Here is a 23,004-nt window from a genome sequence, read left to right as displayed (position 1 = left end):
ACACATTCTGCAACAGCTGTCTTTATACCATTTCCTCCAATCAATGTCATCCTTCCATAATCATTCTTTCTTTTGCTGGCTACATATCGAAAGAACTCCCTAGGATTCTTTTTGGCTTCATTAGCTAACTGCTGTTCATACCTCTCTTTAGCTACTCTCACCAACCAAGTCACCCTCCTTGCCTGGTCTTTGTAGACCTCATGAAATTGGTTACTTCCACTTCTCTTATGCTGTCTCCACAATGCCTGTTTTTTCTGTATTGCATGCTTAATCTCTTTATTCATCCATCTCACACCTACCTTATTTAACCTTCTCACCCATGGTATACATTTAGACATTGCATCTACTAAATAGTTTTTGAAAATCCCCCAAGCTGCATTGATCTCTTTTCCAGCTAACTCCTCATTCCATGCTACATCTGCAAGCTGTCTCCTGAGCTCTTCATAATCACCCCCCTTGTAGTTCCACATATACCCTTTTTTCACAGGGGTCCTTGCACTGCTGGCAACCACCCAAGTAATCACCTCATGGTCACTTTCACCAATTGGTGGATGATTTGACACCTCATTTATAATTACATCCTCCGATGAGATGACCAAATCCAAGACCCTTAATCCTCGTGTGCCCTCTGTTACATACTGTCTGAGGTAGTTATCCCTCAAAAACTCAAGAAACTTATTTTCTTTACTTCCAGTCGCTATCTCTTCATTCCAGTCTATATTGCCATAATTAAAATCACCCATAATGATCACCCTTTTCTTATTTGCTTGGCTTATTTGACTATACATTTCACTATCACCACCATCCACATTACCAGGTCTATAACAACATCCCACCAAGTATTTGACTCTATTCACCTCTATCTCACACCATACTGCCTCAAAACCACTGGCCCTATTTCCCTCTTGCATCTCTACCTTGTATGGACATAACTCTTTCTCTATCATCAATAGCACTCCCCCTCCCTTTTTATCCCTTCTATCCTCACGAAACACATCATACCTTTCCATCTCTATTCCTGTCAGGATGTCGTCCTCATCTAACCATGTCTCACTTATTCCGACAATCTCTGGGTGCACAGACGCAATTAGTGCAACCATTTCATCCGCCTTGTTTCTTATGCTTCTAGCATTGGTATACAAACACAACAACTCATTTCTGGATCTACAGCTAGTTCCACTGATACCATTCACTCGATGTGCTCTCTCCATGCTGAACTGGGGCCATTTCTCTTTCTGCTTCTTCATTTTAGAACCCTTTGCAACAACATCTGTTTCCTCTTGATCCCTGGTCATCCCATTACTTTCCTGCCTACACATGCTCTCACCTCCTCTTGGAGCATCCACCTTTCTCACGCTGTGTATCCCTGTCCACCCTGGGCCTCCCCGTTTCCCTGCTCCTCTTGCACACCCATTCTCTCATTTTCTATACTCATACCACTCACCTCTCCATTGTTTTCCACTTCTTCAATCTCTCCCGTCTTACTCTCCTGCTCTTCCACATCACTCCCCTCTCGATCTGATTCATTTTCTCTATTCACTTCTCTACCTTCCAGCAACAGTCTCTCCAAGCGACTCACACCATAACCACTCAAATGCAGTCCATCGCTCCCATACAGCTCACTTCGTCCCTCAAACTCATTCCACACATTAACAAACTGTACTCCCGTCTCCTCACACATTTCAGCCAGAATACCATTCATAATCCTTGCTCTCCGCCTCATTTCACCACAATCATACCTAGGCAACACACTGACCACCCTTCCTGTCACACTGTTCTCTTTTATCTTTCCAAGCAGTCTCTTGACATTCATTTTGACATGCTCTTTGTTCTCTCTCAAATCATTTGTACCAATTAATACAATTAACTCTTTTGCTCGCTCCCGCCTCATATCCAATGCCTCAATCACTCTACTTATTTTACCGCCTGGAAAACATACCTTGTGCATTTTATCCTCTAGCACACCTTTAATAATGGAGTCGCCATACAACGCCACTCGCTCATCTTTCGTTAACTCTTTCATGCCATCATGATTTATTGTAATAGTTTTGACCTGAATTCTCTTAATTTCATTCCGCATCCATTTCATTTCTTGCCTCATCCAATCTAATTCACTTTCCGAACCTCGCGACACATTCTCTCTATCATTAAATCTTTCTAACTTTCTAACTCTCGACCCCCTCTTCTCACATTCCCTCTCATTCATCCTTCTTTGTTTCCGTACTTTCGGTCCAACATACGTCCAACTTTCACTATCATTCTTCTCACTTTCACTCTCATTTATCTTTCTTTGTTTCCGTACTTTCGGACTAACATGCGTCCAACTTTCGCTATCATTCTTCTCACTTTTACTGTCATTCATCTTTCTTTGTTTCAGTACTTTCGGTCCAACATGCGTCGAACTTTCGCCATCATTTATTCTTTCGATTTTTTTTACTTGCGATTTCTGCATTACGCAAGTTCTACTTTCATTCGTTCTCTCAATTTCGTTTCTTTCCACCTCACTTTCGTCCCTTTTAACATCCATTACGGTTGTCAAATCGCTCTTTTTCCTTTTTCCTGATTTTTTAACATTTTTTCACTTCTCTTGCTCAGTATCCTTTTCTTTCAAACGTGCAATCGCGATACAATCGGTACTAGCACTTTCTGTCATCAATTTCATATTCGCATTCATTAGTTCTTCGTTCAGGTCACACTTCGCACACACCCTTCTTCCATCCGCACTAAACATCCACAAATCATTTATGTAATCGAAGGAATACATATAACAGACCTCACACTTAACGAAACGACTGAAATCTACATTCAAATCATGGAATGACAATGCCGCCGCCATTTTTTTTTCTCTCTCTGCCGGTTATAGGTCTAATAATAACGATTTCGTATTTAGTTTAGACAAGAAAAAAAACCCACACTAATAATACCGGTAGCGTACAACGTTTACAGCCGCTCTTACTCAAACAATTACGCATATATACTTAATTATTCCTAGTAAAAACTTATCTGAATCAGGAGCTCTTCAAAACACGTCCGCAGTACTTGGCCCACTAGCGCCCCCCTTCGAATGGATAACAGACTTCTGAGTTAGATCAGTGATTGCCTCAGAAAGTTGTATATAAGGTTCAGTGAAAGAGGAAGTTGACTAGTATCGTGTACTTGTACTGCATTGTGTTAGTTTTTGGATCATTGCTGTTTAATTTGTGTGTGACTGATATTGGGATGAGTTTAACTAGTGATCTGCAGGTGATGCAAAATTGGATAGAGCAATGCAGATTCCAGCAGATGTTATGGCCTTACAGAATGTTTTGAATACATTGTATGAATGGGCAGGTAAGTGGAAATATCAGTGCAATGTTGCAAAGTTAAAGAGTTTGATATATGATACGCAGTGATGGGGAATCTTTAAAGGAAGTAGAGGAGATGAGAAATCTAGGAATGGTAGTGAACATGGACCTGAAATTCAGAGCTCATATTGCACAAATTGCGAAGACGTCGCATCGGATAATGGCAATGATGCGGAGGACCCTGACATGCAGAAATAAATAGGTTACGATTCCATTGTATAAGGCCTTCATCAGATCTCATATGGGTTATTGTGCACAAATATGGTCACTGGGTTTTCATAGTGACGGAGATATGTTGGAAAGGGTCCAGAGAAGATTCACAAAGGTGATCAGTGCTGTTTGGTATGTGGAGTACGAGGACAGATTGAGAGAATGTAAATTGCAAAGCTTCATGAATAGGTAGAAGAGAGGAGGGGAATGTGATTGAGACATATAAGGTAGTCAGGGGTTGTTATCAGGTTGACATGAAAGAGATTTTTTATGGAATGGGAGAGGGGGTGATAGAACAAGAGGCCATAGCTGGAATTGTATAAGGAGCGTGTGAGCAGAGGAGTGAGGAACATGTTCTTTGCATGGAGAGTGGAATGCATTGCCTGAATGTAGATCTGTTGAATCTGTTTAAGGCATGGTTGGATGAGCATTGTGTGCAATAGTGGGTACCTCACACGATGAGTTTCTGACTCCATAGAGGTGAGATGTTACTACTAATAATAATGAATAGCAACATGGTTATGTGAGGCAAAGGGGATTCAGTAAGAATAAGTTAATGGAATTAACGATCAAAGGTTATCTGATCTTTAAAGGAAGCAGCTAAACAGGTTGTATGATTGGAGAAAGACGATATGAGGTTGAAGATGTGGTTGCAGCAAGACAAAGTGATGGAATGCATAAATGTGAGGATGTGACAGGTAGGAATGGCAGTCATACTCAGAATCAGGTAAACTGGAATGGTTTGACTGAAGACCGAGATGTGGAATAGTGGCTAGAATAGAGGTGGAACGTTTTCAAAGACACGGTCATTGTTATGTTTATATGAAAATGTAAGGAGCATTAGAAATAAGAGAAATGAGTTTGTTAGTGATTGATTTCACCAGTATGTATACCCAAAGGCAATCTGTAAGGCAACATGATTGTCTCAGGATGATGCGATGTTGGGAATAGAAATGGAAGGATATGCAATTTTTCGGAAAGATAGAAAACTGAAACGATGAAGGGGGAGTACTATTAATAATTGCAGAGGAATTGTGCCAACAAAGTGAGCAATTATTATTATTATTATTATTATTATTATTACATCCTCCATGGAGTCAACAGACTCATCATAGGAGGTTAATTCAACTGACAACATATTTATCATACTGAATCTTAAAATCCTTAATACTTCTTTCATTAACAAGATATTCTGTTAATGTGTTCCATCCAATGACAATACTCCATGTAAAACATCTACTTCCCACACCTCACACTCTTACATAACTTCCATAGATGGTTTCTGTTCCTTTCCCTCTTGTTTTGTACTCTTTTTCTAATCTCCTATGGATTAATCCAATAAAATCCTCTCACTAACTTAAATGTCTCTATCATATTACCTCTTTTCCTTCTATCCACCAAAGTCTGTAATCCATATTTGATAGTACATCAAATTTGATAATATGTGTGTAGATTTTGAGTGTGATAGGATGCTGTTATTATTATTATTAGTAGTAGTAGTATCTGACCTCCATGGAGTCAGAGACTCACCATGGGAAGTACACACTATCACAAAAAAAACTCATCCAATCATGCCCTTAAAGTGATTCAATGTGTCTACATTCACAACACATTAAAGCAATGTATTCAGCTCACCAACTACTATCCATGTAAAGAACCTTCTTCTCACACCTCTGCTCACACCCTCCTTGTACAGTTTTCAGGAGATGGCTCTTATTCCCCCCCCCCCCTCCAATTCTATGAAAAACCTCTTCCATATCAACCTGCTAACAATCCCTGACTAACATTTATGTCTCAATCAGCCTGGTTGGCCAAGAAGTTAGCATATCCGCTCTCCAGCCAAAAGGCTGCTAGACTTATCCCAATGTGAACATGGATTGTGATTATCTGTGAAAATGCTAGTGGTGGTGGTGGTGGTGGGTGGTAGATATCATTGGCATAGATGATGATGCAGTTCACTGTAGTTGGTGGATTGAGTGTGGAGATGGAGATGTAGAGTAGGTGTCCTCCCTGAATGAGTCTTTGACTTCTTGTGAGGATGAATGGCGAGCAAGAGTCAGTAGCTTGCAGAGAGATAGATGCACTGAAAGAGGAGGTGGAATGCCTCAGGAATGAGTTGAGAAGCATGAAAGAAAAGGTTAAGTGAATGGAAGCAATGAATGTGAAAGGAATCAGAGTAGGAGTGAGAGAGATATAGGAATGATAGAAGAAGAAGAGAGAATAGAAACAATAGACCAGAGGGAATGAGAAAAATGGGAGAGAGTGCTGGAACTAGGAATAGAGAGAGATGCCAGGACAGCAGGTAAGTAGGGGGAAACAAAGAAAGAAAGTGTTAGAGTGTTAGTTAAAAAAAGTGTTAGAAGTGAAAGAAAGTGATACAGGTGAACAAGGAAGAAATAGAGTAGTAAGAGGTGTGATGCATGGAGACTCAATGATCCATCATTTGTAAGATAGAATGACAGAGGAGTGTTTGCCTGGGTGAACAATAGAAAGTGTAGCTATGGCAATTAAGCAGATTGAAAGGGTGGATGAGATGATTGTGATGATTGGAATGAATGGCTTGAGAGGCAATGTAAATTGGGTGGCAAGAAATCTGAGGTTCATGCTTTAGGTTGTATGGAAGAAGACATTGAGAGACAAGATAGTGTGTTGCCTGGGTATGTTAATGAAGTGCTAAGGAGAAGAGCATTAAAAATAATTAGTATAATAGCCAGAATGTGTCAAAAGAGAGGATTGGAATACGTGGATGCTTGGAGGAAATTTGAGGACAGACAGAAACTGTATGCGAGAGATGGCATGCATTTGAATGAGAAAGGATGTAGGCATCTGGAGAGAATGCTCTTCTCTCAATGAGACACTGTGTCAATGCAGAGAAAAACTAGAATTATCAGGTTGGATGGTAGACGGGGTGGCCTCTTGTGGGAATAGGTGTTTGGGAGAAGGGGGAATACATCAGGTAATGCTGAATCCAGTGAAGCTGAAGGGGATAATGATAGGTATAGAAACAGTTACACATTTATTCTTTATACTAATGCCAGGAGTATCAGGAATAAATTAGATGAACTGTTGGTGCTAATAACATCGGTCTGGCCAAAGATTATTGGGATCTATGAGATGTGGTTGACAGTCGATGATAAACTAACAGGAATATAAATCGGAGGGTACAGCTGTTTTTGACAGGATACGAAGGGAAAACGCAATGGTGTAATACTGCTTATGGACTGAGAGGACATAAGTGATGACTTATGTCCTTTCAACATGGAGGATTTAGAAGGCGGTGGAACTAATGGTTTTGAAAGCATTAGTTCCACCGCCAGTGTGAGGTACAGGTGAGCAGGATAGGATATTTAGTGGATGTTGCTACAAGCCAGGCAGCATAGAGGGCTAAGAGCAGGAGATACTTAGGCAGCTTGGCAAGTGCAAGAAGAGTGATTGTTATGGAAAATTTTAAATACAGCAGTATAAATTGGGAAGCGGAAACTGCATGTAGTAATAAGGAATGGGATTTCTAGATTTCTTGAGGGAAAAATGTCTTAGGCAACATGTAGTAGTAGGAACACGAAGTTCAAGAGTTTTGGATTTGGTCATAGCATCAAAAGAGCTGATTATAATTGAGATGGCATCTCTGCCCCCAGTTGCAGAGAGTAACCATGTGGTTTTGACTTGGAAGATTAATAGACATGCAAGATTATAAGATAGTTGCATTATGAGGATGGTAGCAGACTGGAACTGTCAAATTATAAACCAATTTGTGTTTCATTAGTAGTTAAGATCGTGGGGAAATTAGTCAGGGACCATATACAGTGTTGAGAAGATGAAGGTAATGTTACCTGTTTGAGTCAACATAGATTTGTTAAGGGATGCTCTTGCTTTTGTAAAATGATTGCCTTTTATAGTAAAATGACAAGAGCAGTTGATGAGGGGAAAGGCATATTCTGCCATTTTTGGGGATTTTGCAAAAGTGTTTGACAGAGTGCCATGTCATAACCTGATATTTAAGTTGCATCACATGGGTTTAGATGTTAGGTTAGTTAACAGGATTCAGGATGGGCTATTTGATACATATCAGAGAGATGTGTATGTGGGGAGCAATGTCAAGTATGCAGAAGAGTACAAGCGGGACCTGTATTTCATGTTGGAGGCTTAATGGATTTTTTACAACACTCAAAAAGAATTAAAATAGAATTTAATACTTCCTATATTTCGTCCTAGTCACTAGGACATCTACGGGGATTACAAAAACAATTAATGTAACATGCACACAAAAACTTACAATACTAAGCCCAACCATGTGGGTGACACTAAAGTCCTATCTAGGTGGAGCGCCCTCTAAGGGCAGTAGTAGGTGGCCTGGAATGTAAGGTGGGAACTCTGGTGATGAGTGTTTCCCAAATCTTCGGAAGCTTAATGCAACCGTATTTATTGAGATTTGGTTGGTTTTTGAGAGCTGCTGCTGCTTCTAAGAAAAGTCTCTCTTTCTTGAATTTGCTGTGGTGGAGCATGGTGGTTTTCTTCCATGATACCCTGTGGGTGGTGTCCAAAACATGGTCAGCCAAGTCTGAATGGCCATAGTTGTGTTTAACGATGTAAGACTTGTGTTCCTCTAGACGGATGGATGCTGATCTGCCTGTCTGTCCAAAGTACGCCAGCTTACAAGAACAGGGTACTTTGTAAACTCCAGGCAGAGAGAGAGAGAGAGGAGGGAGCTGATCTTTCGTAGAACGGATAAGGGTGGCAAGTTTGCGGTGGGGCTTATATGCTGTGTGTAGGTTGTACTGTTTTAGTATCTTGGCTATTTTTTCAGATGTGCCACGGATGTAGGGTATTGTGATGGCATTTTTAAATTCTTGTTGACGAGAAGGACGGGGAATGGGGCAGGAGTTGATTATTTTTTTGATACTGTGATCGCTGTAGCCATTGGAGAGGAAAGTGCTGTGTATGTGGTTAAGCTCAGTAGTAAGGGTGGTTCCACTGGAACAAAGATTGTGGGCTCTCTTGGTAAGAGTTTTAATAATGCCATATTGTTGAGAGGGGTGGTGGTGGTGGGAGAGTTTGTGAATATATCTGCCTGTGGGGGATTGCAGAATTTGGTAGATAGAAGGAATGGTGATATGATTGCAACTTTTAAACAGTTGAGAGGTAGTTACAGGGTCAATGCTGGGGAATACTTTTGCTTGGTGGATACAGGGCCATCCCTGGAAGTTACGAACGATAGCTGTGCATAAGAGGATGAGGAGTGGTGTCTTTGCATGGATGGTGGTTGAACCATGGAATGTATTGCCTGATAGAGTGATGAGAGTACGAATGGTCAATAAGTTCAAAGAGTGGTATGATTGACTTTCCATTTTCTAGCATTGGCCTTCTACGATGAGACTTTTGACACCATTGAGGTCTGAATCATAATAATAATAATAATAACATCCTCTGATGAGATTATCAGATCCAAGATCCTCAAATCTTAAATACCCTCTTTTACATACTTCCTGAGGCAGTTATCCCTTAAAAACTTGAGAAATTTATTTTCTTTACTTCCATTTGCTATCTCATCGTTGCAGTCTCTATTCCATATTTAAAATTGCCCAATATGATCACCATTTTCTTATTTGCTTTGCTAGTTAGATTATACATTTCATTGTCACTATCATCCACATTACCAAGTCTATAACAACATTCAGCTATGTATTTCATTCTGTTCATCTCTATCTCACAACAGGTGACTAAACCTGTGCATTGTAGTCAAGATGCTGCTGAATCATAGCCATATAAAGAGATAATTATTTCTCTGTCTGTATTTGTTAGCATGTTTTCAACATCGAAGTAATTATTATACCTTCAAGGAGTTGAAGGACACATCTCAGGAGGGTTCTCCCAAGAATTCTATGAGCTGTTTTGCCAACATTTGCACTATGTCCTCTGAACTTCAACTCTCTGTTCATCATTACCTACAAAATTCCCTAGCCTCATTATTTCTTGCAATCCAATACCATCAGTGTAATACACAGTATGTAACCTTCCCAAGCCAAAATGCATACCTTACATTTTTCAATATTAATTGACAATAATTTATTTAAATCATCCTGCAGGATATATACATCACCTTTACCATCTATTGGCTTCCCAATTTTGCATCACCTGAATATCCACCTCTCCTATAAATTTTTCCCTATCATTGTGTCATATGACACAACGTCATATTTGTCATATGGTAGATATGACAAATTACCCACAGTACTTAATTAAAGAGTAGTGGCCCTAGTACAGAATCCTGAAGTACTACATACATACCACTCTCTGTTGACTGTTTGTCAGCCACCTCTTTTCATGCTACCAGCTTCACATCCATTTTCAACTTTCAAAGGTTTTGTAATTTGCTTCATGTGGTATTCTGGCCTATGCCTTTGCAAAGTCCAGCAGTATAAAGTGTGGCCATTACCCTTATCTAATTCTGTTGTCACTCTATTATAAAATGTGAGTAAATTACTAAAGGCAGGGCATACCTTTTACAAAGCAGTACTACCCACATAGTAGTATCTTATATAATCAAACCTGTGGAGTATTCATAAGTAAAAAATCACACATATGCCACAGTACTTAACTCTTTTAATATGTAAATATTTTGTTTTAAGTATCATAAGACATCATCAGTACAGTTATTAAACAAAAATAGGAATTACATTAAAAAAAAAAACATAAATTGGAGAGAGGAAGATGCATGTAACAATAGGGGAATGGAATTTCTAGAATTCTTGAGGGACAAATGTCTTAGGCAACATGTAACAGAGGGAACAAGAGGTTCAAAAATTTTGGATTTGGTTATAGCATCAGAAGAGTTGATAATAACTGAGTTGACGTCTCTCCCACCAGTTGGAGAGAGTGACCATATGGTGTTGACTTGGAAAATGAATAGACATGCAGGAGTATCAAAGAGACGGGAACTTATGTGGAATTATAAGGCAGGTGATTATAATAGTCTTAGACGTCAACTTCAGGAAGTTTCATGGAGGGAGGAATTGGAAGGCCGGGATATCACCAGTGCGTGGGAAATTGTGAAAGAATATTTGTTATCAGCAATGGTAAGTTGTATACCACGAGTGAAGAAGAGGGCGCAATTTGGAGTAAAGTGGATGACAAACAATATTAAACAGGAATTGCATGCGAAAAAGAGGGTATGGAAGAGATATAAGGAGACAGGTGAAGAGATGCATGAGGAATATAAGACACAGGCCAGAAGAGTGACTCGTGTGGTAAGGAAAGCGAAACTGGAATATGAGAGGAGATTGGCCCTAAGATCCAAAGAAAATCCTAGGGAATTTTTTAGCTATGTGGCCAGTAGGAGGAGAAATGACTGTGGAAGAATGATATTGTGGGATAAAAATGGGAATAGAGTGACTGATGCAGAGGACATAGTGGAATTGTTCAATGAACACTTTATTGGAGTATTTCATCCTAGAGGAGTCAGTTTTAATGCTAGAGGGATAGGACTGGTACGAGGTCTGGAGGTACAGGAGGAGAGTGTGTTTCAGATACTGAGTACTCTGGATGTCAGTAAAGCTGTGGGACTGGATGGTATTTCGCCACGAGTTTTGAGAGAATGTGCTAGGGAATTGACAATACCTTTAACGTGGCTTTTCAATGAAAGTCTGGCTTTGGCAAAGGTGCCCAGGGAATGGAAGGAAGGTAAGATAGTGCCATTGCATAAGGGTGGTAACAGACAGGAAGTGTCTAATTATAGGCCAGTCTGTGTGTCATCAGTAGTTGTTAAGATCTTGGAGAAAGTAGTGAGGGACTGTGTACAGTATTGGGCAGATGACGGTAATGTTATCTGTGAGAATCAACATGGATTTGTGAAAGGACGCTCTTGTTTTAGCAATATGCTAGCCTTTTATAATAAAGTTACAAGAGCATTAGATGAGGGAAAGGCATATACTGCAATTTTCTTTGACTTGGCGAAGGCATTTGACAGGGTGCCACATGATAAGCTGATATTTAAGTTGCAGCACATGGGTCTGGATGTCAGATTGGTCAACTGGATTCAGGATTGGCTGTCTGATAGGTATCAGAGAGTTGTGTATGGTGGAGCAGTTTCCAGGAGGCAGAGGGTTACAAGTGGGGTCCCACAGGGCTCAGTACTAGGACCTATATTGTTTAACCTTTATATCAATGACATAGCCAGTGGATTGCAGGGGGATATTCAGTTGTTTGCGGATGATGCGAAGCTGGGAAGGATTATTAGTAATAGTGCAGATGTGGTAGCCCTGCAAGAGGATTTAAATAAGCTAGATAGATGGGCAAATGAATGGGGGTTTCAATTTAATGGTGCAAAATGTAAGGACTTGAGGTTAGGGAAACATCGATGGGATGCTGCATACTCTATGGGAGGAGTTATACTGGAGGAAGTAGGGGAGACAAGAGATCTGGGGTTGATGATTGATAGAAACCTGAAGTTTAGGGGACATATTGCAAAGGTGGTGAAGGTAACACAGAGGATTGCTGCTATTATGAGAAGGACACTGACCTGCAGAGATAAGAGGGTTATCATTCCGTTGTATAAGTCTCTGATCAGACCACACTTGGACTATTGTTCTCAGATTTGGTCCCCAGGATTTGAAGGGGATAAATTAACTGTGGAAAGGATACAAAGACGGATGACAAAGATGGTTTCAGGACTGTACAAGGATAGTTATGAGGATCGGCTGAGAGAATGTGGACTGCAGAGTTTGGTGGATAGAAGAAGGAGAGGTGATATGATTGAGACTTTTAAACTGTTGAGAGGTGGTTACAGGGTTGACACTGGGGAGTTCTTTCGCTTGGTTGATCAGCGGGAAGGAGTGATGACAAGAGGCCATCCCTGGAAGTTACGAAAGGAAACTGTGAGCAAGAGAGTAAGGAGTGGTTTCTTTGTGTGGAGGGTGGTTGAGCCGTGGAATGCATTGCCTGATGGAGTGGTGGGAGCGAGAACGGTCAGTGAGTTTAAAGAGTGGTATGATAAACTTTGTGTTTCTCAGGGGGGGACCTCCCCTCGATGAGTCTTGATAGACTTTATGTCTTAGAAAGGACCTTCCTCGATGAGTCTTTTGACTCCCTGGAGGCCTGAATAATAATAATAATAATAATTACTGCACATGCTCACATTGGAATCCCTCTACAGTCCAACCACAAATGCCAGACGCTCAGCTGGCAATGTGCTAAGAAGAGTCAATTCATGTTGAAGGGGAGAAAGCAATAAGGTGATGTATGAATTCGTTATCAACACACGGAATCACATGTTTCATATGTAAAAATTTCCAACTGTTGTACAAGCAAAATAGTTACCACTTTAAAAACTAGAATTTTCATAAAAGAAAAGCTTATTTTCTGACATATAATAATAAACAGTCATCCCACAAAACACATTGATTAGCCTATTATCAGAATGAATATTTGCCTTCGCCTTCTTATGCCATGCACAGAAGTATTGAGGGTGTCGCATCTGTGGTCGCACAGTATGTATACAGTAGCGCATTTAAGGATTAAACACTATTTGGCTGTAATTTAATTAAATTAAAATATAACCGACAAATTTATTTTACACAATTGAGAATAACAGTTTCCCAGACTTTTGGTATAGTGAGACAGTCATTCCAGTTAAGATTGGGTCTATGATGTAAGGCTTTAGCACTTTCTTTATATAAATGCTCATGTTTATATATGGATCTATGTACTAGCTTGGTGTTTTTCATTGGATCCTTTTCCAATTATTGAATACTTTAACCATATTGTTTCTTGGTGATGAGGATAATTCTTTATTTTTTAAGCACAACAAAGAGCTAATTGATTTGAAACTGTATCAGCCCAGTAATAAATTTACAACCTTTGGTGCGTTGGAGTTACATAAAACATAAATAAATAAATAATATTAACTAGCTCTTCCAGTATGTAGGTCATGCCAATAGATATCTTTTGACTTCATCATTTTCTATAATCAGTAAATCTGAATCAGCCAAGAATAAGAACTTAAATAAAATTACCCTTAGGGTAATTTTATTTAAGTTTGTAAATTATTTATTTTTGTAAATTAAGGTTTGTAAATTATCTGCATCTTGGGAGTGTTTGATAAAAGTGGCTTAATTTTGTAACCAGTTAAGTGTCAATAAAAATTTACCATAATCTCCGTTTTGTTGTTTTGTTTTCAAACTGCATTTCCATAGTGAGAGAAAAATTTTACATTTCAATCCTTATTCTTGTAACATTAACTTTAAAAATTAATGTTAAATAACTAATTATTTAAGATTTATTATTTTTAAAAAATAATAATTTATTAGAAACAGATGCTTCTTCACACTTTTAACTCTAAAGCTTGTATTAAAGAGTCAGAATTGTAAAGAAATGACTCTGTTTCTAATTTTTTAAAAAATTATTATTATTATGATTATTGTTCGTGGCACCTCCAAGGAGTCCGAAGACTCATTGCAGGAGGACACCCGCTGTACAACTTTCCGTTTTCACCACTATAATCATCAACTGTATAACTAATCATTTACATCATGGCCATCAACTGCCCATCACTATAACAACTATTATTACTAAATAGTAATAATAGTTGTTATACATTAAAATAACTTTTTAATACAAAGCCAATATTTCAGCAACGCCACGTTGCCATTTTCAACAGAAACTTGTGAGCAAGACATGTGCACGCAGGCACAGCAAACAGTAAATGAGGACGAAGCAGGAAGCTATACTTTCTCCTAAAGTCCTAGTGGTGCACCCCCCCCCCCTAGCGGGCAATGTTGGTATTCTTTGGCGATTGAGCTGAGGTCTTCTGATGTAGGTTTCCCAAATTTGAGGCAGTCTCATGCAGCCAAATTTGTTGAGGTTTGGATTGTTTCTTAGGGCTGAGACTGATTCTATGAAAAGCCTTTCGTACTTGTATTTACTACGGTGAATGATTGTGGCTTTCTTCCACCGTATTCTATGGCGGGTCCAGAGCATGGTCTGCAAGACCAGAGTGGCTGTATTGGTGGGACCAGATGTAGTCCTTGTGTTCTGTAATTCTGATATTGGCTGTCCTGCCTGTTTGGCCAAAGTAGAACAGCTTACAGCTGCAAGGGATCTGGTATACACTAGGTAGGTCTAGAGGGGGGAGGTTGGTCTTTAGTGGAGCGGATAAGGGATGCCAATTTCATCTATGGTCTGTAACAAGAAGTTAAGCCTTCATCCTCATTTACTGTTTGCTGCGCCTGCGTGTACGTGTCTTGCTCACAAGTTCCTGTTGAAAATGGCAACATGATGTTGCTGAAATATTGGATTTGTATTAAAAAGTTATTTTAATGTATATCCTAGTCTATGTTGTTATTTCCCTAAACTATTTAGTAATAATGCATAACCAACGTCTAAGCCTTTCCACTAGAACTACAACAAATAGTATTTTTTTTCTGTAAATTGCGTGTGTTCTGAAGTGTCGATTTGTCTGTATGTGGGAGAAAAACCCGAGTTTCCATGAGAAAAAAATCCTGCTATCTCCATATGAGATTGGCTAACTCACCTTCGATATTGGCTAACTCACCTTCACTTCGAAGTCCTTATAAAGTCCATATTATTATTGTTATCTAGGCCTCCATGCAGTCAAAACACTCATCATGCGAGATTGTTTTTAGGAAACACAAAGTTTATCATACCACCCATTGAACTCATTGACTGTTCTTGCTCTAACCACTCTCTCAGGCAATGCATTCCATGGTTCAACCACCCTCAATGCAAAGAAACCACTCCTCACCCTCTTGCTCACAGCTCTCTTTCATAACTTATAGGAATGGCCCCTTGTCATCGCTCCTTCACGTCGTTCTGCCAAGTGAAAGAACTCCCCAATCTCTACCCTGTAACTGCCTCTCAACAGTTTAAAAGTCTGGATCATATCACCTCTCCTTCTTCTATCCACCAAACTCTGCAGTCCACATTCCCCTCAGTTGGTCCTTGTAACTGACATTGTACAGTTCTGAAACCATCTTTGTTATCTTATTTTTTTTAAGCATGCAATACAGAGGAAAAAGGGCATTGTGGAGGCAGCATAAGAAAGTGAAAGTAACCAATTTCATGAGGTCTACAAAGACCAGAGAAGGAGGGTGACTTGGTTGGTGAGAGTAGCTAAAGAGAGGTATGAACAGCAGTTAGCTAATGAAGCCAAAAAGATTCCTAGGGAGTTCTTTTGATATGTAGCCAGCAAAAGAAAGAATGATTATGAAAGGATGACATTGATTGGAGGAAATGGTATAAAGATAGCTGTCACAGAATGTTTGGTGGAGATAATTAACGAGCAGTTCATAAAGATCTTTCAATCTTGTTAATGTGACTTCATGTAGAGATTGAGAGCAGTTGTTGATGGGGAGGAGAAACTGACTGTAGGTGAGCAAGAGGTGTTTGGGGAGTTGAGTAAACTAGATGTAAATAAAGGTGTGGGACTTGATAATATATCACCGCGTATTCTGAAGGAATGTGCCAGAGAGTGGACACCTGCCTTGACATATTTTTTTAATACAAGTCTTACAGTGAGTCAAGTTCCTAACGAGTGAAAGGAGGGCAAGATTGTGCCGCTTCATAAAGGAGGTGATTGAACTCAAGCATCAAACTATAGGCCTATCTCTGTGTCAGGTGTTGTGGTTAAGTTGTTGGAGAAGCTTGTGAGAAGGATCCAGAGTTGGGTTGACAACAATGGTATAATCTTTGATGGACAGCATGGATTTGCTAAAGGGAGGTCGTGTTTTAGTAATCTACTTACTTATTACAATAAAGTGACTGCTTCCTTGGACAGAGGAGAAGGATACACAGTAATATACTTAGATTTCGCAAAGGCTTTTGATAGAGCACCTCATGATAAGTTGACAGTCAAACTAGACCAGATGGGGTTGGATATTAGATTAATGCATTGGATTGGCGACTGGCTATCTGATAGGTATCAACAAGTTGTGTATGGGGGGGGGGGTGATATCCAGGAAAAGGAAAGTCACTAGTGGAGTGCCTCAGGGGTCTGTTTTAGGGTCATTACTATTTAACTTGTATATTAATGATATTGGCGAATATTTGGATGGAGATATTCAGTTGTTTGCAGATGATGTAAAGTTAGGACGAACTATAAAGAGTAGTGAAGATGTTGTGTCCTTGCAAGAAGACTTGAATAAATTGAGTGATCGGGCAAGCAAATGGGGATGTGAGTTCATTGTTGCAAAATGTAAGGTTTTAAAATTTGGAAAACAAAGATGGGATGCAGAATTTATGCTTGTTGAGAATATATTGTTTGAGGTAGAGGAAATAAGAGATCTGGGGGTTATAGTGGATAAGGATCTAAAATTTAGGGGACACATCACCAAAATTGTGAAGACAACACAAAGACTTCTGGGAATGATGCGGAGACACTGACATGTAGAAGTAGGGAGATTCTTGTTCCATTGTATAAGGCTTTGATTAGGCCACACATGGACTATTGTGCTCAGATTTGGTCACCGGGTTTTCAGAAGAATGAAGAGATGTTGGAAAGGGTCCAAAGGTGACTGACTAACGTAGTTTCTGACCTCCAGAATGTTGAGTATGAGGAAAGATTGAGAAGATGTAATTTGCAGAGTCTGGTGGAGAGAAGGAAGAGGGGAGATATGATAGAGACCTACAAGTTGGTAAGGGGTTGTTATAAGATCAATGGTGGAGAGGTTCTACAGAGAATAGTGGGAGATCAGGGGAGAACCAGAGGTCATCCCTGGAAACTGTATAAAGAGGGTGTGAGTAGGTGAGTGAGTAGCAGGTTTTTTTTTGTTCAGGGTTGTGAATGATTGAAATGTCTTGCCTGAGATTGTGGTGTCTACAAGGAGTTTGAGTGTGTTTAAGACTCTCGGTATGATGAGATGCGTGTGATAAAAGGACCTCCCAGATGAGGCTTTGACTCCATAAGGTCTTGGGAAATAATAATAATAATAATAATAATAATCTGTCTCTGCCCTTTCCACTGTTGATTTATCTCCTTTAAATCCTGGGGACCAAATTTGAGAACAATAGTCTACTGTGGTCTGATCAGGGTCTTATACAATGGAATGATAACTCTTTTATCTCTGCAGGTCAGCATCCTTCTCAGTATTGCAGCAATCCTCTGAGTTACCTTCACCACCTTTGCATTTTGCTCCCTGAATTTCAGTTTTCTATCAATCATCACCCCAAATCTCTTTTCTTGTCTACTTCCTCCAGTACAGCTACTCCAATTGCATAAACATCCTTGAGTATGGTTCCCAAACTTCAAGACTTTACATTTTGCTGCATTGAACCGATACCCCCATTTATTTGCCCATCTGTCTAGTTTATTCAAATCCTCTTGTAGGGCTGCCACATCTGCACTATTACAGATAACCCTTCCCAGCTTCACATCATCTGCAAACAACTGAATATTCTCTTGAAATCCACTGACAATGTCATTAATGTAAAGGTTGAACAATACAGGTCCCAGTACTGAGCTCTGTGGAACTCCACTTGTAACCTTCTGCTTCCTTGATATTGACCCCCCCCCCCCCCCACCATACACAACTCTCTGATACCTATTAAACAGCCAATCCTGAATCCATTTGACTAACCCAACATTTAATCTTAAAGAATTATTTAAAAAGTAAGCTTAAAATCTAGAATTTTTCTCTCACTATACAAGAAAAGTTTAACTTTTTTTAAATAAATTTCAGCTTTTGTTTAACTGTTTTTTTGTTTATAACAAATCATTATGATTATAATACATGTGTGTGGGTGGGTATGGATACATTAATATTATATAATAAGAGTGTACATATACTTTTATAGGATATTATGGATTACCAAAACGTCTTGGTAAATTGAAAGACATCTCAAAATTTGATGCTCAGTATTTTGGTGTACATCACAAACAAGCAAACTTTATGGATCCACAACTAAGAATGTGTTTGGAACGTACACACGAGGCAATAGTTGATGCAGGTAACTGTTAAATCAGAGCAACCAGTATAATTTTGACTTTTTATGTATACTTTATTGTTATGATTATTATTTAACAGACTTCCAAGTTGTCAGTAGATTTATAATGGGAAGTGCCATTCAACTGATATTTGTTATATTGTGCTTTAAACTCATTCCTAACAAATTATGATCATGTGTTTCACTCACCAACTGCCAGCCATGTAAAAAATAAAGTCCACACTCTTTTGTTCACCACAGACAACTTCTAATCGATCTATTCTCATTCTTAATCTTCTCCCCCCCCCCCCAAAAATCTCTCCACTCCATTTTGTATTAATCTAGTAAAATCCCTGTTATCATAAGTATAAAGAGCTAATAAGCTTCATTTCAGCAATCTGATTCCAATCTTTGAGTTTCTTATTCGGTTTTAAAACTACGTGGGATTTAATATCCCCTTAATTTAAAAAAAAAAAAATCCCTGTTAAATAAAAAAATAATATTATTTTTGCCAATTTGCTACACTTTATGATTTGCATTTCATTAATCTCTCCTAACTTTCTACTATGTGGAGATTCAGGGATTCCTGGTGTGAAGAACAGAATGACAGAGAAGTCATTGAAAAGAGGAAAAAAGAATATAACTATGCCAAAAAAAAACTGACATGAAAATGAGGTTTTGATGATGCTGATGGTTTGACCACAGAGGTAGCATGATTGAGTGCAAGAAATCTAAGATTAATTATTATTATTATCATTATTATGATTCAGGACCTCCACAGAATCACAAGCCTTGCTGAAGGTGCCCAACCCTAGAAAACACAAAGTCTGTCATACTCATTCATTTCTGTGTTCTCACCACACACACTATCAAGCAATGCATTCCACAGTTCAACCACTGTCCATGCAAAGGAACTATTCCTCACCCTCTTGCTCACAACTTCCTGGGATGGATCCTTGTACTCACTCCTTCTGCTTGTTCTCACCAATTTAAAAGTCTCAATCTTCTTCTTCTTCTTCTTCTTCTTCTTCCATCTACCAAACTCTGTAGTCCACATCCACTCAGCCTACTTCATAACTAGCATTGTACAGTTCTTTAAAGATACCAAGAAATTATGTCGGCTGAGGGAATGTGGACTGCAGAGTTTGGTGGATAGAAGAAGGAGAGGTGATATGATTGAGACTTTTAAACTGTTGAGAGGTGGTTACAGGGTTGACACTGGGGAGTTCTTTCGCTTGGTTGAACAACGGGAAGGAGTGATGACAAGAGGCCATCCCTGGAAGTTACGAAAGGAAATTTGCAAGAGGGCAAGGAGTGGTTTCTTTGCAAGGAGGATGGTTGAACCATGGAATGTATTGTCTGATGGAGTGGTGAGAGCAAGAACGGTCAATGAGTTTAAGGAGTGGTATGATAGACTGTGTTTCTTAGGAAGGACCTCCCACGATGAGTCTTTTGACTCCATAGAGGCCTGAATAATAATAACAATATCCTACCTTCTTATTCGTCTGCTGTATTAATGCATCCGGGTTCGCCACCTATCTGCTGCATCCTCTATGGGTGATGTTCATGACTGTAATCCGCATGTGTTCACGGGGCTGGTTTGCCTGGTTGCAGGATGAAAAACCCCCAGATAAACTGGGGGAAACCCTGCTGTCCACACCCAAGACCGGCTAACTTCGCTATGGCTGAGGAAGATCCTTGAGCTCCTCACGTCTCTGATGGGAATTGAACCTAGGACACTCCTTCCCCAGGCATATGGTTGCATAGCCACTAGGCTAACTGTGCAGACTTGAAATTGTATACTTGGGTTAATCCTTTATCCAAGTGTAAGCAAACAAAGTTTGCACCTGAAATATAATCAGGACTGGGCCAACTCATATATAGAAGCTAATGACTTCACATTACTTGCATAAGTATCCCATAATGTAAATCACATATCCTTTTGAGTATATATAATGCTATACATTATGGGAAGGTTCACTACCCAGACAGGCTTCAACCTTTATTGAGGTCGCTTGTCAGTGGGAGTCAGGCCAGAGGTGATACTAAGGTTGAAGCAATGCTGAAATCATATTTTCATATAAGATTAGCCAAAAGGTATCACACCTTATTATTAAAATACTCTGGATTAGACTATCTATGGACAACTATCTCTAATGATACATACAGGTAACCCTCATATAATGCGGATGTTAGGTTCCATAGAAATGCCAGGTGATGACATTTCTATGGAATCGCATTATGCAAGACTCAGATCACATAGAAAAAGTAGGGTTATGTTCTGAAATCGTTTTTTTTTTAATTATATAAACAACAATGACATATCCAACAAAATATATTTTTATCTAATTCGGGTAATTCATGTAAGTTAAGAAAACATAAATTATGAAACAAAATACATAGTGTAAACTTATAAAAATATAAATTGTATGCAAAGTTCATTGCTTATAATGCATAAAATGCTTTAGGCAAAATAAAATAAAGTGCACATTTTAATTGTCATCACTGTCTTCAAAACGAACATTCCGTTTGTTTGTTTAGGTGGCTAAGGAATGTGTCTAATGTCTGGCAGTCATGGGACCAGATCGCAAAAACATCGTCAACGTATCTAAGCCAGACTTTGGGTTTTAGAGGGGAGGAATCTAGGGCAAGTTGCTCAAAATGTTCCATGTAAAAGTTAGCAATGGGGGGGGGATAATGGCGAGCCCATGGCTGTGCCTTCTTTTTGTAAGTAGAAGGCATTTTGCCATACAAAATAACCCACTGTAATACATGCGCAAAAAAGCAGCGTGATATCTGGAGGGAATTTGTTCTCTAGGAAAAGGATTGTCTCATTGATTGGGACATTCCTAAAGAGGGCAGAGACGTCAAAACTGACTGATAAATCATCTTTATCTAATGTAATGTCTTTGATGATGTTTATGAAGTGTTGTGTGTTTTTCATACAGGAAGGAGAATGACCTACCAACTCCTTGAGTGTTGCCGCTAATTTTTTGGCTAAGTGATACGTCGGGCTATCAATTCCTTCAACGATAGGTCTTAGCAGGGTGTTTTCTTTGTTAATTTTTGGTAGCTTGTAAATTCTAGGGGAGTGCACGCAATGAGGGAACAGTTTTTTTACTGTATTTTCGGGCCATGTGGTAACTGATTTGAGTAGTTTGTCTGTTTTGTTTTTTGTTCTGTTAGTTGGGTTGTAGTTAACTAGTTTGTATGTGTTATTGTCAGAGACCAGCAGATTCATTTTTTCTATATAAGTGGTACGGTTTAAAATGACAGTGGCATTTCCTTTATCGGCTCTGGTTATTACTATGTTCGGATTTGTTTTAAGTGACTTTATTGCTGTTAATTCGTGTTTAGTTATGTTGCTTGTTATTGTTTTGTTATGGTTTAAAATGTTCGCAGTTTCTATACGTATTTTGTCTGCTATGTTATTAGGTATGAATCTTAGGCCTCTTTCCATATTACAAATAACTTCAAGTTTGTCTATCGTTTTTGGTGCTATAGCAAAATTTAAACCTTTGTTAAGTATAGAGATTTCGTCTTTATTTAGAGCATGGTTAGATAGCTTAATTATGTTATTGATACCTTTGATAGCTTAATTATGTTATTGTTCTTTCTTCTGGTTGGTTGTTCTTGTTCACTGTGGCAATTCCTTCCATTCCTTAGTAACGTGACAGAGAACAAGACTCATATCAAAAAATATGTAAAGGCCGGCGTCAACTCCCTGTCACATTCCTTCAGAATATGTGGTGATATAATATAAAGTCCCACAGCCTTATTTACATCTATTTTGCTCAACTCCCCATAAACCTCTTGCTAACTTAGAGTTAGTCTCTCTTCCCCATCATCAACTCCTCTTAATCTCCTCTTAATCATGAAGTCACATTCACAAAATTGAAAGACCTTTTCGAACTGCTCATTAAGTATCTCCACCACTCCTGCATCAGCTGTTTCTATACCATTTTCTCCAATCAATGTCATCGTTCCATAATCATTCTTTCTTTTGCTGGCTACATATCGAAAGAACTCCTTGGATTCTTTTTGGCTTCATTAGCTAATTGCTGTTCATACCTCTCTTTAGCTACCCTCACCAGCCAAGTCACCCACCCGCCTTGCCTGTTCTTTGTAGTCCACATGGAATTGGTTATTTCCACTTCTCTTATGCTGGCTCCATAAGAGAAATGGAAAGTGGATTAAGCATACCTTTTTACTCTGTGTCGCATGCTTAATCTCCTTATTCATCCATTTCACACCTACCTTATTCAACCTTCTCACCCTTGGAATGCATTTAGATATTGCATCAACTAAATAGTTTTTTAAAATCCTACAAGCTGCACTGATCTCTTTTCTAGATAACTCCTCATTCCATGCTATACCTGCAAGCTGTCTCCTGAGCGCTTCATAATTCCCCCCCCCCCCCCTTGTTGTTGCACATATACCATTTTCTTACAGAGGTCCTCACACTGCTGGCAGCCACCCAGGTAATCACCTCATGGTCACTCTTACCAATTGGTGGGTG

General features: G+C 39.2%; 1 protein-coding gene across 1 annotated transcript in view; it reads left to right on the top strand.

Moving 5' to 3' along the window:
* FASN1 (Fatty acid synthase 1) overlaps positions 1 to 23,004 on the top strand; it is a 666,286-nt gene that overhangs the window by 48,557 nt on the left and 594,725 nt on the right. Inside the window, exon 3 of the mRNA XM_090415364.1 lies at positions 18,357 to 18,509. Within this exon, the coding sequence (XP_090271490.1) occupies positions 18,357 to 18,509 (153 nt within the window). The remainder of the gene's footprint in view (positions 1 to 18,356; positions 18,510 to 23,004) is intronic.

The sequence above is a fragment of the Typopeltis vanoorti genome, chromosome 3 (assembly GCF_054136105.1).
Source record: "Typopeltis vanoorti isolate ZY-2024b chromosome 3, IOZ_Tvanoo_1.0, whole genome shotgun sequence".
Lineage (NCBI taxonomy): Eukaryota > Metazoa > Arthropoda > Arachnida > Uropygi > Thelyphonidae > Typopeltis > Typopeltis vanoorti.
Note: the sequence above shows the minus strand (reverse complement) of the source record. Positions and strands in the feature narration are given on the sequence as shown.